The sequence below is a fragment of the Bos grunniens genome, chromosome 7 (genome assembly GCF_055505025.1).
Source record: "Bos grunniens cultivar Pamir isolate PY7600 chromosome 7, Bosgru_T2T1.0, whole genome shotgun sequence".
NCBI classification, from domain to species: Eukaryota; Metazoa; Chordata; class Mammalia; order Artiodactyla; family Bovidae; genus Bos; species Bos grunniens.
In genome coordinates, this window is record NC_141171.1 from 16,203,467 (window position 1) to 16,218,343 (window position 14,877).

The window sequence follows — 14,877 nt, forward strand, 5'->3', positions numbered from 1 at the left end:
ACTGAAAGCTCCCAGCACATTTGCTTTGTCAACCTGGGCAGAGTTGGGGGTGGGGGTGGGGTGGGGAAGGCTTTGGACCCGTAAAAGGGAGTAGGCAAGTGCTTCAGTGGGTTACCAGAAAGACTCGTGAACTTATTAAGATGCAGACAGTGCTACTGCCATCTAGTGGGTGGAGGCCTGGGGTGCAGCTCAACATCCTACCCTGGACAGGATGGTCCCACCCCAGAGAATGAGCTGGCTCCAAATGTCAACAGCACCAAGGCTGAGAATCCCTGTGAGACTCGTGTAATCTCACAACCATAAAATATAGGAACCATTTTTCTCTCCATTCTTCAGATGAATAAACTGAGGCACCGAGAGAGGTAGAATAACCTGTGACCCACAGAAACTTGCCTTCTACCTGTGTCTCAGCTTTCAGGAAGGATAAAGAGGTATGAAAAAACCAAGAGTCATTTTTACTGCAGACCCTCTGTTTACTTCCCCTTCACTCACTAAAGGAAACATATTTAAATAGTGAAGTCTCTGGGGTTTTGACGAGGCCATGGAAAGTTCTGGAAGGATGAGAAGTTTCTTTAGATTAAAAAAAGAGAATGCACTGAGCTTGAGACTCAGCCATAAATCAAGCATTGGGCTGGGCATGCAGCTCTCTGTCATCTAATAATTGAATTTATTATCTATAATCAATCGATTAGGTAATGATCAATCATTGATAATCATCAGAACTCAGACTGAGACCAGAGGTTGGGTTCATGAGACATCAGAGAGCAAAGGCTGAATTTTTTAAACACTCCTCCTTTTGAGCGGAGATGGGGGGCAGTTCCTCTTCCTGGTAAGGCACTTGTTATAATCTCAAAATCTCTTCCTTCATCCAGGGAAGTGGCTCAGCGTGGACTCAGCCTATCCTCTGCGTCTGCCCCCATTTTTCTTGTTCCCTAAAGACCTGAGACCCCAAGCCAATAACAAATCCTGACCTGGGGATAAAAACCACGTTGTGCAGGTAATCTTCAAACGTTTTCCTGAACGAGGACTCCTCCAGCTCCTTGAGGATCTGCGAGTCGGTCTTTGGGCAGGAGCAGCATTCGCCAGCAGACTCCTCATACTCACTCTGATTGTGCTTCTGGGAGCCCTCCGACTCGAATGGTGGAGACCAGGTCCGGGAGGGCAGCTTCAACCCTAGGGAAAGGCAGAGCAGGGCTCAAGTCCCCATCCCATTCCCGCCCCCCACCACCTACACACACATGCAGAGCAAGGGGGACCTTCTCAAAGTGGCTGGGCACATGGACAGAGCTCAGTGCAGAGATCTGGGTTCAAGTTCTTCTGGGAAGAATAAGATCCTTCACTGGAGGGTCCTGACAACAGAGAAGGTGCCTGTCAGCATGCAGCAGGACACTGTCGGACACCACAGCCCCACAAGGCTGGAGGCCAAAGGTAACTGTGCCTGTCCCTGCCCTTGGGGAACTTAACATTCCAGTGGATGAAGTGCACAGGAGTGGGAAGAATATACAATAAACTAAGAAATGCATACGCTGTGTGTCAGATGGCAGCGGAAAAGGACAGAGGGTCTCTGGGGCGAATGTCTCAGAGAAAGTGATGCTAAGCAGTCCCCAAGTAAAAGAACGATCCATGCGCATGTCCTGTGTGTGTGCTCAGTCACTCAGTCTTGCCCTACTCTGTGATGCCATGGACTGTAGCCCGACTGGCTCCTCTACCCACAGGATTTCCCAGGCAAGAGTACTGAAGTGGGTCGCCATTGCCTCCTTCAGGGGATCTTCCATCTCCAGCATTGGCAGGTGGGTTCTTTACTGCGGAGCCAGCTGGGAGGCCCATAGAAGATGCAGGCTACTCTTTAAAGGCTTAAAACAATGCCCTTGAGGCCGGGTGCCTACTTGTGTCTATTGAGCAAGGGAAATTCCATCTCTTCCTCTCCCTTTTAATGGCTCCGGGAGACAATGAGCTCTAAGTATCTTCCTGTGAATGCTGAGTACCCACTCGGAAGCTTTGCAAATCCTTAAACATACTTCTTAACGTTTATTAATAGACACAGAATAGCCTGTGTAGGTTTTAGCTGTTAGAGGGGTTATTGATGGCATTATAGATGGAAAATAAACTTAGGATTTCCTTAGTAAAGGGTGGTGGGGCGGGCTCCTGATTTTTTTCTGGGGAGGAAGGGACTTTTGATCAGACACAGACACCTGTCACCCTTTCCACATGCCACTTGGTGCCCCATGGGTCTCTGTGACACATCTAGTCAAATCTCAGGGACAAAGTGGAAAGGTGGGGAGTGGGGGAGTCAGTGTTTCACAGGGACAGAGTTTCCATTTGGGGAGATGAGAAAGTTCTGGAGATGATGGTGGCGATGGCTGCACAACAATGCGAATGTGCTTAATGCCGCTGAGCTTTGCACTTCAAAGTGGTTCAAATGGCCAATTTTATGTTATGCAAGTTTTACAGTTAAAGACCATATAGCTGACAAGACTGTACTGTATAATTGAAATATACAATTCAATATCAGAGAAGAAGCTAGAAGTTCTCATTTGAAAAAGGAGGGGACTTCTCCGGTGGCTCAGTGGTAAAGAATCTGCCTGCCAATGCAGTACGTGCAGGTTTGACCTCCGATCTAGGAAGATTCCACAGGCCACGGGGCAACTAAGCCCGTGCACCGCAACTGCTGCGCCTACACTCTGGAGCCGGTGCTTGGCAACAGGGGAAACCACCGCAACGAGAAGCCTGCGCACGGCAAAGGAGAGTAGCCTCCATTTGCCGCAACTAGAAGCCTGTGAGTAGCAGTGAAGACCCAGCACAGCCAAAACTAAGTAAACAGAGATTTCCTTAAACAAAAAAATAAATATGTGAAGTGATAGCTGTATTAACTAGGTGGGAGGAATTCTTTTCCAACGTGTATGCACAAAAAGTCATCACAATTTACACTTTAAATATCTTACAGTTTTCCTTGTCAATTATATCTCAATAAAACTGAAAAAAAAAAAAAAAAAACACTTCTGATTCTAAAGGAAACTACTACGGATCACAGTTAGTAAATTATTTATCTTGTGTGTGTTATCAAGTTTATTTATTTGTGTGTGTACTGGGGTTTTTCCTTTGTGGCAAAATACACATAACACAAAATTTACCGTCTTACTCATTTTTAAGCATCGTGATCCAGTGTCATTAAGTATATTTACATTATTGTGCAACCATCCCCACCATCCATCTCGAGAACTTTCTCACCTTCCCAAACTGAAACTCTGTGCCTGTGAAACTCTGAGTCTCCATCCCCTCCCCCACCCCTGGCCCCCACCATCTGCTTCCTGTCTCTATAGATCTGACTCCTCCAGGGAACTCCTGTAAGTGGAATCAGACAATATCTGTCCTTTAGTAAGTTTATTTTTTTTAATTCCATAAACTTTGGGCAAAATGACAAATAAAATCATGTCAAATCATCACCTTCTAATGACAGACTGACTTCCAGAATAAAAGTTGTTGCTCTTAAAAAAAAAAAAGAAAGAAAGAAAGAAAACACGGCCTGCCCCGATGGTGGTGGCAGTTCTCGTTGGTGGTTTCGGTTGCTCGAATGCAGGGCCAAGAGTGCACAGCTGAGCCCATGACTTTGCTTGCTCTCGAGTTATATAAAGCATCCGAGGAGATAAATCACGTTTGCAACCCTCTGCTCAGGCGGGGGATGAGGTCACAGGCATACATATAGCACATGATCTTAGAGCTGGGACAGCTCCCGGAGATCATCTGGCCTCCTGCCCCTTTTCCCCAAAAGGAGGCAGCTGGTGACAAGCTGGGTGACTTGCCCAAAGCCCTACATCAGGGCACAGAAAACCTTAGGCTCCTGACCTCAGTCACATGTCATCAGCTGCCCCAAGGTAGGAGGTTACCAGTAACTCACAACATCTAAAGGAAAATAAACTCAGACCAGAAAGCAGAGACATCACTTTGACGACAAAGGTCCATCTAGTCAAAGCTATGGTTTTTCCGGTAGTCATGTATGGATGTGAGAGTTGGACTACAAAGAAGGCTGAGCACCGAAGAATTGATGCTTTCGAATTGTGGTGCTGGAGAAAACTCTCGAGAGTGCCTTGGACAGCGAGGAGCTCAAACCAGTTAATTCTTAAGGAAATCAACCCTGAAGGACTGATGCTGAAGCTGAAGCTCCAATACTTTCACCACCTGATGTGAAGAGACAACTCATTGGAAAAGACCCTGATGCTGGAAAAGATTGAGGGCAGGAGAAGAGGGTGACAGAGGATGAGATGGCTGGATGGCACCACCGACTCAATGGACATGAATTTGAGCAAACTCGGGGAGAGAGTGAAGGACAGGGAGACCTGGCGTGCTGCAGTCCGTGGGGTTGCAAAGAGTCAGACGTGACTGAGCGACTGAACAAAAACAACACAACAACACAGCAACAAACAACAACAAAACAACTAAAGGATAAATCAGGAGCTTGGGATGAACATACACACATGATTATATGTAAGACAGATAACCAACCAGGACTTACTGCCTAGCACAGGAAACTCTACTCAATATTCTATAGTAACCTATATGAGAAATTAATCTGAAAAAGAAGAAATCTAGGGACTTCCCTGGTGGTCCAGTGGGTAAGACTCTGAGCTCACAGTGCAGGAGGCCTGGGGTTGAGTACTGGTCAGGGAACTAGATCCCACACGCTGCAACAAAGACCCAGTGCAGCCAAATAAATAAATATTTTTTGAAACGAATGAATCTATGCATGTGTATAATTGAACCACTTTGCTGTACACCCAAAACTAATACTAAATAAATTGTAAGTCAACTATTTTTTAAATATTCAGTCGTGTCTGACTCTTTGCGACTCCATGGACTGAAGCCTGCCAGTTTCCTCTGTCCATGGGATCTTTCCAGGCAAGAACACTGAAGTGGGTTGCCATTTCTTACTCCAGAGGATCTTCCCAACCCAGGGATCAAGTCCCCATCTCTTGTGTCTTCTGCATTGGCAGGTGGATTCTTTAGCACCAGCGCCACCATACTCCAATAATTTTTTTAAAATAAATAATAAACAAAAGAGTCTGGGGATTGGGGGGAAAACCGTTTATATAGACTCAAACAAAACAACTAAAGGGGGGGAAAAGACTTCTGTTTCTTCAGTTTGATGGACTTTTTTACAACCCAGTTTTAAAATAATGTAAGACTAATTTATACACACCAGTTTGTGGCTTCAAATATTTTTTTCATTTTTCTGTAGATGGATGCAAGCCCATTAAGTAAGCGAGACTGAAGACTGGAAAATATGTGTCATTCATATACATTTTTAATGGAAAGCCTAGGGAGGAAGAGATTGGAGACTCTTTGCTGTCTCCAATCCTTAAAACTTAAGGGTCTAAAATTAGGGGCCAGGTCTTCCCTGGAGGTCCAGAGGTTAGGACCTTTCCATTGCAGAGTGGGGTGGATTTGATCCCTGGTCGGGGAGTTAAGATCCCAAATGCCAAGGGGCCAAAAAAATTAAAAGTAAAAAATAAAAATAAAATTAGAGACCAAAAAAGTTGATATATGTATAACTGATTCACTTTGCTGTACGCCTGAAACTAACAAAACATTGTAAATAAACTACTCCAATAAAAATTCTTAAAATAAGGGACCAAAATTCTTCCCTGACTTTGTCAGTCACCACTGCACACATTGTTGTGTTTCTAGCTTAGCAGGGAAGTCTTGCACGGGTTAACACAGCTACATCCCCACCAGGGGGAGGTGGACGAGGAAGGGGAAGAGGAGAACATTCCAGAACGCATCGATGCCAAGACATGGGGAGTGTCTGGTTTCAACATGAGTCTTCAGAGCTTGTCCGCACCCTGTGATGTTTAGAAATGTGAACGGGCAGACAGACGTCCCCTTACTGTGTTTTTTTTTTACAAAACAAAGGTTTGTGGGAACCCCGCGTCCAGCAAAACTATTACCACCGTTTCCCCAGCAGTATTTGATCACTTTGTGTCTCTATGTCATGCTTCAGTAATTTTCACAATATATCAAACTTCTTTCTTTGTATTCTACTTGTTATGATGATCTCTGATCAGTGATCTTTGATGTTACTAATGTAATTGTTTGGGCATTTTTTTAAAGCAATAAAGTATTCTTTAATTAAGGTATGTGCATGGTTTTCTTTTTGGTCTCGATTTCTTCTTTTTAAAATTTTTATTGAAATAAAATTGATTTATAATGTTGTATTAGTTTTAGGTGTACAGCAAAGTAACTGTCATATATACATATATCCTTTTTCAGATTATTTTCCATTATAGATTATTATGAGATATTGAGTAGAGTTCCCTGTGCTATGCAGTAGGTCCTTGTTGATTATCTATTTGGGATAGCAAACATTCAGACACGGCTGAAATGACTTAGCACACATGCTCATGTATATTTTAAGCATATTTTTTCTTAAACATAATGCTATTGCACACTTCATAGACTATAGTATAATGTGAATATAACTTTTATAGGCACTGGAAACCAAAAACTTCATGTGACTTGATTTATTGCAATATTTGCTTCATTTCGGAAGTCTGGAACTGAACCCTCAGTGTCTCTGAAGAATGCCCGTGTGTGTGTTTTCGTCTGAGATAAAATGGAGTGTGTGTTCCCACAAGCACATGCTGGAAATGGGAGGGGAGAGACGTGTCCCAGAAAACAAGAACACAGAAGATCCGGTGTGTAAAACCAGCCCCTCCCTGACCCCTGTCTGCACTCACCTTTGAGGCAATAATCCAGTTCATACAGCTCACTGTCTTCCGCCTGTCTCTCCCAGAACACCAAGTAGTGTGTGATATTGCCATTGGGGTCGGAGGGAGGCTTCCACTTCAGAATAATCTGGGACGAGGAATTAGAAACTGAGATGGGATCCAGGGGCACGGAAGGATCTGCCAAGGAGAAAGGAGACAGACAGATCCATTGTGAGGGGGGAGTACAGGCAGTCAGGTGGGCATGAGAGGGAACAGCCAAGTTAAAGAGATCCTGAGGATGTTCTCTGCAGTGTTATTTAACATCAGAGAAAACGGGAGACACCTGGACATATGGAACACTTGCCTAAGAAGAGCATGGGTTAGAAAATTACAATCCATGCAGTACCACAGACTGTATAGATTCCCATGTTCCACCATTTTTGCAACAAGCATTTACAGAGCTCTAAGGAAAGGCAGGCTGTCTTTGTTCCAGGCACTGGAAAGGTGGTGGGGAAAAGGAGGGTGATGGGAATAGATAAAGTCACATTTTCCAGTTAATTAGCCCCAAACTGAACCCAGTTGTGGGGCAAATTTCGGCAGTGCAAAGCCATTCAAACCTATCCCTGAGCTGGCAGTCCATTTCACATCCCCCCATAGGCATCAACTTTGGGCTCCACAAAAGCTTCCCCTGGAGAACGGAGGTGGCAGTCAGCAAGGGGTAGGGGTAGGAGTCTCCAGACAGAAGACACAGTGGGTACAAAAGCCTGGAAGCTGCAAGTTTCCGGAACTCTAAGTCCTTTGGTTTTGCTGGAGGATACAGGGCAAGAGGGCAGTAGTCACAAGAGCTGGTTCATAACGCTTGGCCTCTATCCTATAGGATGGGATTTCTCTCTACTGATTTTGTGAGGCTGGATAATTCTTTGCTGTGGGTGCTGTACTGTGCATTGTTGTATACTAAGCAGCATCTCTGGTCCCACACTCTAGAAAATTCTCCAGTGGCCCATTCCTCCCCAAAAAGTGGAGATGTGGGAGAGATTTCCCTGGTGGTCCAATGGTTAGAACTTTGTCTTGCAATGCAGGAGGTGTAGTTCAATCCCTGGTCAGGGAGCTTAGATGCCACATGCCTTGTGGCCAAAAAACCAAAACATAAAGCCAAAGCAATATTCTAACAAATTCAATAAAGACTTTAAAAATGGTCCACATCAAAAACAACAACAACAACAACAAACCTAGAGCCTATTATAGTGAAGTAAGTCAGAAAGAGAAAACAAATATCATAATTAATGCATATATATGGAATCTAGAAAGATGGAAAGATGGTACTGATGAAGTATTTGCAGGGCAGCAATGGAGATGCAGACATAGGGAACAGATTTGTGGACCCAGGGAGAGAAGGGGAGGGTAGGATGATTCGTGAGAGTAGCATGGAAATATATACGTTACCATATGTAAAACAGATAGCCAGTAGGGATTTGCTGTAAGATTCCGGGAGCTCAAACTGGTGCTCTGTGACAACCTAGGGGATGGGATGGGAGGGAAGGGAGGTGGGAGGGAACACCAAGAGGGAGGGCACATAGGTATACCTATGGCTGATTCATTTGATGTATGGCAGAAACCAACGGTGTAAAACAATTATCCTTCAATTAAAAATAAATCAATTAAAAATTTTAATTTCAAAAAAATGGAGGAGAGAAGCAGAGATGAAACAAAAAATGGCAAAATCTTGATAATTATTGAAGCTAAGAGATGAGTACCTAGGGAGAGGAGCTATTTTTTCCTACTTTTGTAAATATTTGAAAATTTTCCATAATGGAAAGAAGAAATATATGTTCCTCTCTAATGTCTTGTTGCTACTGCCTCATCTTCTGAAATTGTAAATCTCAGTGCCCAGCTGTTTTAGAAGCCAATGACCATGCAGAAAAAAAAAGAAAAACGACAAAGCATTTCATATGAAAGGCACGATGTCTGAGCTCACGCCTAAGTTCACATTCACAAGAAACGCTTACTAGTGGCGTCTGTCTGGACATAGATGATGTCACTCTTGGCCCCGTATGTACGGCGTTCATCAGAAAAGGTGACCAGGGTCTTGACAAAGATGGCATACTGGGTCCAGGGCTTGAGACCACGCATCAGCCACCCAGGGTGGTTCTGAGACTTGGGGTCGTTGGACCTCGTAGGCGGGTCAATATCCACCACTGTCCAGCTGTTGGAGCCGCACGCATCCTGCCCATCGAATTCTGTCACGTTCTGGTAAGGGCTTTCAAGACCAAACAGGTAAAGATGGTTATCATCCTTGACTATAGATCTAAAGATCAGAGAGATGTGGCTGGGGGAAGTTACCTCCTACAGGCTTGCACCCTGTTCACCAAAAATCTTGTGCCACAAGGAGAAAGGACACAGAAACAGTCAAAGAGAAAGGGATTGCTTCCCCTATGTCTCAATTTCCCAGTAATAATAATAGTGATCATGATGATGATACTATCCGAGTTAGTGACAAGATCACATGAGAGGATGTGGGCTGACTCCTCCACACACAGCCCGACACATAGTAAATCATAAGGGATGGAATAATTATCCATGTTAATATGATCACCACTTCCACTGTCTCCTTTTAAAACTCCAGCACAGTCATATACTCAAGACGGCTGGGTGTCATTGAATGACGACAGTGTTTCAACGTAAGATGATGAATACATTGTGGGGAGGGACAGTGAGGATGATCACAGAGCATCACGAATATACTTAATGCCACTGAGCTGTACATTTAAACATCACTAAGATGATCAATTTCATGTTTGTTTTACCATAGATAATTATTTGTGTTGGAAAAAAATCCAAAATAGATTTAAAAATAAACTTTTTTTTTAAAAAGACACCTACTAAGTAGATACCTACTAAATAGAAATACCTACTAAGACACATACTAAGTAGACTTTTTAAAAAGACACCTCCTAAGTAGACTCAGTGACTTTTTGTTGAGAATGTCTGGTGAGAAAAACGGGGTATTTCTATAGGAGACTGCCCAATCTAGACCTCCAAAAGAAACCTGCCTGCTTCAATTTCTGGCTTTCGACAATAAGAAATGTTATTGACGTTATACACCATCAACTGGTGAGATCCCACCAAGGGATCTATGATATTTATTCCATGGATAAGAAGGAGATAGAAAGAAACTTCAGTGGGGGAACCTCTGAGCACAAATGTAACACTCACACCTCTTTATCTTTCTACTTACGCCTCTTTGTAGAACAACATGAACCCCAGGAGGTCTCGGAAGTCAGGAGGCCAATACGGCTCCCATTTCAGCAAGATCTTGTCGTAAGATGTCCGAATGTAAGAAAATTTAAGTAATTCATTTTCACCTAGAAAGGTTTAAAAAAAAAAAACACCCAGTATCAGAATTTTAAATAATTTGTTTCAGCCCAAAGCAGGTGATCCCATACTTCCAAGAGAATCCACAAGAAGGAAGATGGTAATCTGCTATTTCCTAGTGAGGTCTCATTTCCACGTGCCTTTCCCTTGTTCAGGGGCAAGAACAGATCATATAGGTTGGCCCCAACTGCAAGTCAATTACTTGACCAGATGCGCATCTAAAGAGCTGTGGTTGGCACTAACAGGGAAGGACAAGAGGCCAATTGGTGCTGGGAAAAGGACACTTTCAAGAATAACATTTGTCCTAACACAGTTTGTCTTACATGTGGATTTTCATGCCTGACATGTCAGAAAAAGTAACTCCAGTGCAAATGGATACAAGCTGACTGGGTTTAGAGAGAGTGCAGATCATTATATCTTGGAGTGACCACTCTTTGGAAAGACAATGCCTTGGAGACAGTAATTCCCTCTGCCTGGAATATAAGCCCTCCCTTAAGCACCACCCCAACCTTGCTCTCTCCCTCCCCTGAATTACCACAGTTTGCACCAAATTGTCTCATAACAAAACAGCTACACATGAGGGTATCATGGAAGCCTTGGCACCTCAATGCTCAGCTATTTCTTCAACAGAAAAACTCGTCACAGAAGGGTAGCCAGCTCTCAGTCTCCAACTGTAGCAATTGCAGAACTTTGCTGTACCATTTGAGCCAAGGCCATATATATATGGGAGATGACATTGGTTCATTCAGTGCTTATGTGGCATCTTCCAGCACCAGGCATTGTATTTGGTATTTGGCAAAGAGATTAATGTGTACAACACTTGTCTTCAGTGTTTCAGAAAGTCTAACACACACTTAGTTGTTTTAGCTCACTGGGGGTAAGTGACACCCACCCTGGGTACCATTGTTTTAGCTCACTGGGGGTAAGTGACACCCACCCTGGGTACCATTGTTTTAGCTCACTGGGGGTAAGTGACACCCACCCTGGGTACCAGAGCGGTGGGGGAGGTAGGGGAAGTCACATTGTCTGGTCCATGAAAGGACGAGAGCATTGCCACTTACAGGATGCCTGGTCCCCATTGGTCTTTAGAGCAATGTCATTTCTCTCCTGGCGCCCCTTGGTTCCTGAAACTTCCTCCATCTTGTGAATTTCCGACAGGCAGAGTTTGGGGTTATAGTGGAAGAAGAGTTTCCCCTGAGTGATGGTGAGGTTGTGTTTGCTCCAGTCCCACAGCTGCCTTAGGTTCTGGTTGTCCAAGGCGTAGAAAGAGTAGTTCCTATGGAAACGCACACAGACCTAATCATTCATCAGCTTGTCATCTCCACCTCCAAAATGGTGGGGCCATGGCTGGAACTGATCTCATTCAGTGCTCCATTCCCAGTTCTAACCACTTGCTTGACACGTACTCATTACGTGTTGAATGGAGGGTGAGAGGTATAGGGGAAGCTGAGGAGGTCTTCAAGGCCAGGAAGATGCTTGAGATCAGTCTTGTAGGGGAGGAGGGCAAGACTGTGATGGATTGAAATACGGGTTTTGCAAAAGGGAAAGACTGAAGACACAGAGGCACCTGAGCTGGGCCCAGGGAAGAGCAAAGTAGCTTGTTCTGAACAACAGGTGGAAGGCAATCCTGAAGCGACACCATGGCCCAAACCCTCTAGTATACTGCATGCTAGACCAAGACCAAGAACACATGCGCTTCCTCGGCAGACAGAGGGGGGCCGCTGAAGGTTTTATAACAACTCAGTAACTCAGGTAGACCTACGCCTTAGACTCATGAGTGGGCCACCAGGACGTGATGAATGGGAAATGGACAGCAGCTTGACCTGTGTTATCCAACACAGAGACCACCAGCCACATTTGCCTACTGAGCCCCTGTGATGTGGCTCTTCTGAACTGTATCAGAAGTAAAAACAAAAAAAAAAACAGCAAAAAAATCCCACAGATTTCAAACACTGAGCATGAAAAAAAAGGATGTAAAAGATCTTGTTTATCATTTTTTGATATTGAGTCCATGTCAAAATAACATTTCAGATTTAATGGGTTTAGTAAAAGGCATTACTAAAATTCATTCCACCTATTTCTTCTAAAGTTTTAAAAATGTAGCTACTAGAACATTTAAAGTCTCATATGTGACTTGCATTATATTTCTGTGGGATGGTCCTGGTAGTTCTAGAACCAGCAAGGAGGTCATTGGAAGAATCCAAATGAAAGGTGTGACCTTTGGCAAAAAAGGTAGTTTTATGGTTATATAATATTCCATTACATATATGTACACACACACACACATATACATCATGTTTTCTTTACCCATCCATCCCTCAGTGGATACTTAGTATACACACACACACACACACACACATCATGCTTTCTTTACCCATCCATCCATCAGTGGATACTTAGTACACACACACACACACACACACACACATCCATCCATCAGTGGATACTTGGTATACACACACACATACACACACACACACACACACACATCATGCTCTCTTTACCCATCCATCCATCAGTGGATACTTAGTACACACACACACACACACACACATCCATCCATCAGTGGATACTTGGTATACACACACACACACACACACACACACACCATGCTTTCTTTACCCGTCCATCCATCAGTGGATACTTAGTATACACACACACACACACACACACACACACACACATATACATCATGCTTTCTTTACCCGTCCATCCATCAGTGGATACTTAGGTTGTTTCCCTGTCTTGACAGAAAAAAACCCTAAGATTTTCTAACTCACAAACTTCCTAGTGAGGCCACAGATACAGTATCAGGCCCACATACCCAATTTCCAAGGTCTCCCCTCGAATCAGACGTAACTTCCGGAAGAAGGAAAGTGACACCAGGGCATAGGACCGGCGGATTTTCAGATATCCTGAAATTTCTTCAATGAGTCCAAGGTTGGCCTCTAGCTCAGCTGCCAGGTTGTCTAAGGAAAGGAGAGAATGAATATCCAGTGGGTTTCTACCAAAATATTTTAACCTTTCCAGAATTCCCCATGGTGAAGAGTTAACTTCTGGGCTGAAAATGATTTTTGCGAGCCCAGCTTCAAACACATTTATAAGGCAGTGTGGTTATGACAGAGACTGTCCTGCCTGCAAAGCTGAATGTGTTTATTATGCGGCCAACTTCTGCTCCCTCCATCCCCCTGCTTTGTTGCCCTTCAATGCAGGAACCACTGCCTGGGTTTATATTATACATTCATTTGTTTATTTGCAAGATCCACCATGCATGGACTTGGCCTTATTCACTGTGAGTATTCAATAAACGTCTGCTGAATAAATAAACAAAGGAGTACTTTTTGCCTTTGACAGAATTTCTGGAAACACAGTTCCCAGACCTGCAAAAGAGGTCATGCTATCTGCTTGGTATGGGATGGGGAGGGAGGTGGGAGGCGGGTTTGGGACTGGGGGGGGACAACACATGTACACCCGTGGCTGATTCATGTCAATGTATGGCAAAAACCATCACAAAATCGTAAAATAGTTAGCCTCCAGTTAAATAAATTAATTTTTTAAACTGGAAATGCCTGATGTCCCAGCTCAGTCCTGGACCCACTTCTCTGCTGCTCCCTGCCCCTCCTCGTCCCCACCCTAAGATTCTTATTTTCCAAGCTGAGAGTTGGGACATCAGGCATTTCCATTTTTCTTAATTAATTTATTTTAATTGGAAGCTAATTACTTTACAATATTGTGATGGGTCTAGGACTGAGCTGTGAACCCCAAGTTTGGAAGCACATTATTCCTTGCATGACTCCACTGATGGGTCTCTGGGTTGTTGTCCTGGTGTGCTCAGAGGGAGAGTGGATCCCAGGAGGCGGCAACCCCTCCCCCCAGAGCACTCACTGCCCCCTCGAATGTTGATGATTAAGCTTCCGTTGATGATGGTGCAGCCTCGGAGCTCCTGGGCAGATGTCACCGAATCGATGGTCTTCTCGCCTTCCAGGAGGTGGCATACCTTGGGACAGGGGCCCAGGCAAGGGGTACACATCAAGCTGCAGAAAGAGTGGGGAGAAAGATCAGGACGCACACACACACACACAGCAGAGAGCGTGCTGCACAGGGTCCCAAGTGACCATAAGGCAGAGTGCTTCAACCACAGCACTGCTGACATTGAGGTTGGAGAATTCTCCACTGTTGGGGGCTGTCCTCCACACGAGGGGTGTTAAGCAGCCTCCCTGCACTCCCATACTATGCTAACACCACCTCCCATCCAAGGCATGACAGCCAAAAATGTCTCCGAACATTGTCCCCTGGGGAAGGAGGTGCAAAAAGCCCCCTCCAGGTAAGAACCACTGTCTAAAGGGATAGGCTTAGGGCTTTTCTCCAGGGTGACAGGTTCTACAGCATTATCCCAAGGTCAGGGTACTCATGCCAAAATGATGGGGCTTCTGCCTTGTCCCAAAGAGAGGGTCTTCCCACTGTACCCCATGGGGAATCATGTACTACCCTGGAGATAGAACTCACACTATTACAAGGAACTGATGGGACTCCTGACGAAACCATAGTGACCAATTGTGCAGAGCTAATGATTTTACTCCAACTAGTGGTACTCAGGCTGCTACTGCAAGGTGATGGGATGTCTGCTGTTCTATGTGGGGTCTGACCTTCCCTGGTGGCTCAGTTGGTAAAGAATCCATCTGCAATGAAGGAGACTGCCTGCAGTGCAGGAGACCTGGGTTTGATCCCTAGGTTGGGAGGATCTCCTGGAGGAGGTCATGACAACCCACTCCAGTACTCTTGCCTGGAGAATTCCATAGACAGA

At 44.5% G+C, this 14,877-nt stretch overlaps 1 protein-coding gene across 4 annotated transcripts in view; it reads right to left on the reverse strand.

Moving 5' to 3' along the window:
• The window catches only part of INSR (insulin receptor), a 145,624-nt gene that overhangs the window by 37,348 nt on the left and 93,399 nt on the right, over positions 1–14,877 (reverse strand). For all 4 annotated transcript variants that reach the window (XM_086409498.1, XM_086409497.1, XM_086409496.1 and 1 more), the window contains exons 4-10: positions 13,959–14,107; positions 12,898–13,042; positions 11,135–11,349; positions 9,937–10,063; positions 8,708–8,958; positions 6,732–6,899; positions 972–1,173 (exon numbers count right to left, since the gene is read on the reverse strand). In XM_086409498.1, the coding sequence (XP_086265624.1) occupies positions 972–1,173; positions 6,732–6,899; positions 8,708–8,958; positions 9,937–10,063; positions 11,135–11,349; positions 12,898–13,042; positions 13,959–14,107 (1,257 nt within the window). The remainder of the gene's footprint in view (positions 1–971; positions 1,174–6,731; positions 6,900–8,707; positions 8,959–9,936; positions 10,064–11,134; positions 11,350–12,897; positions 13,043–13,958; positions 14,108–14,877) is intronic.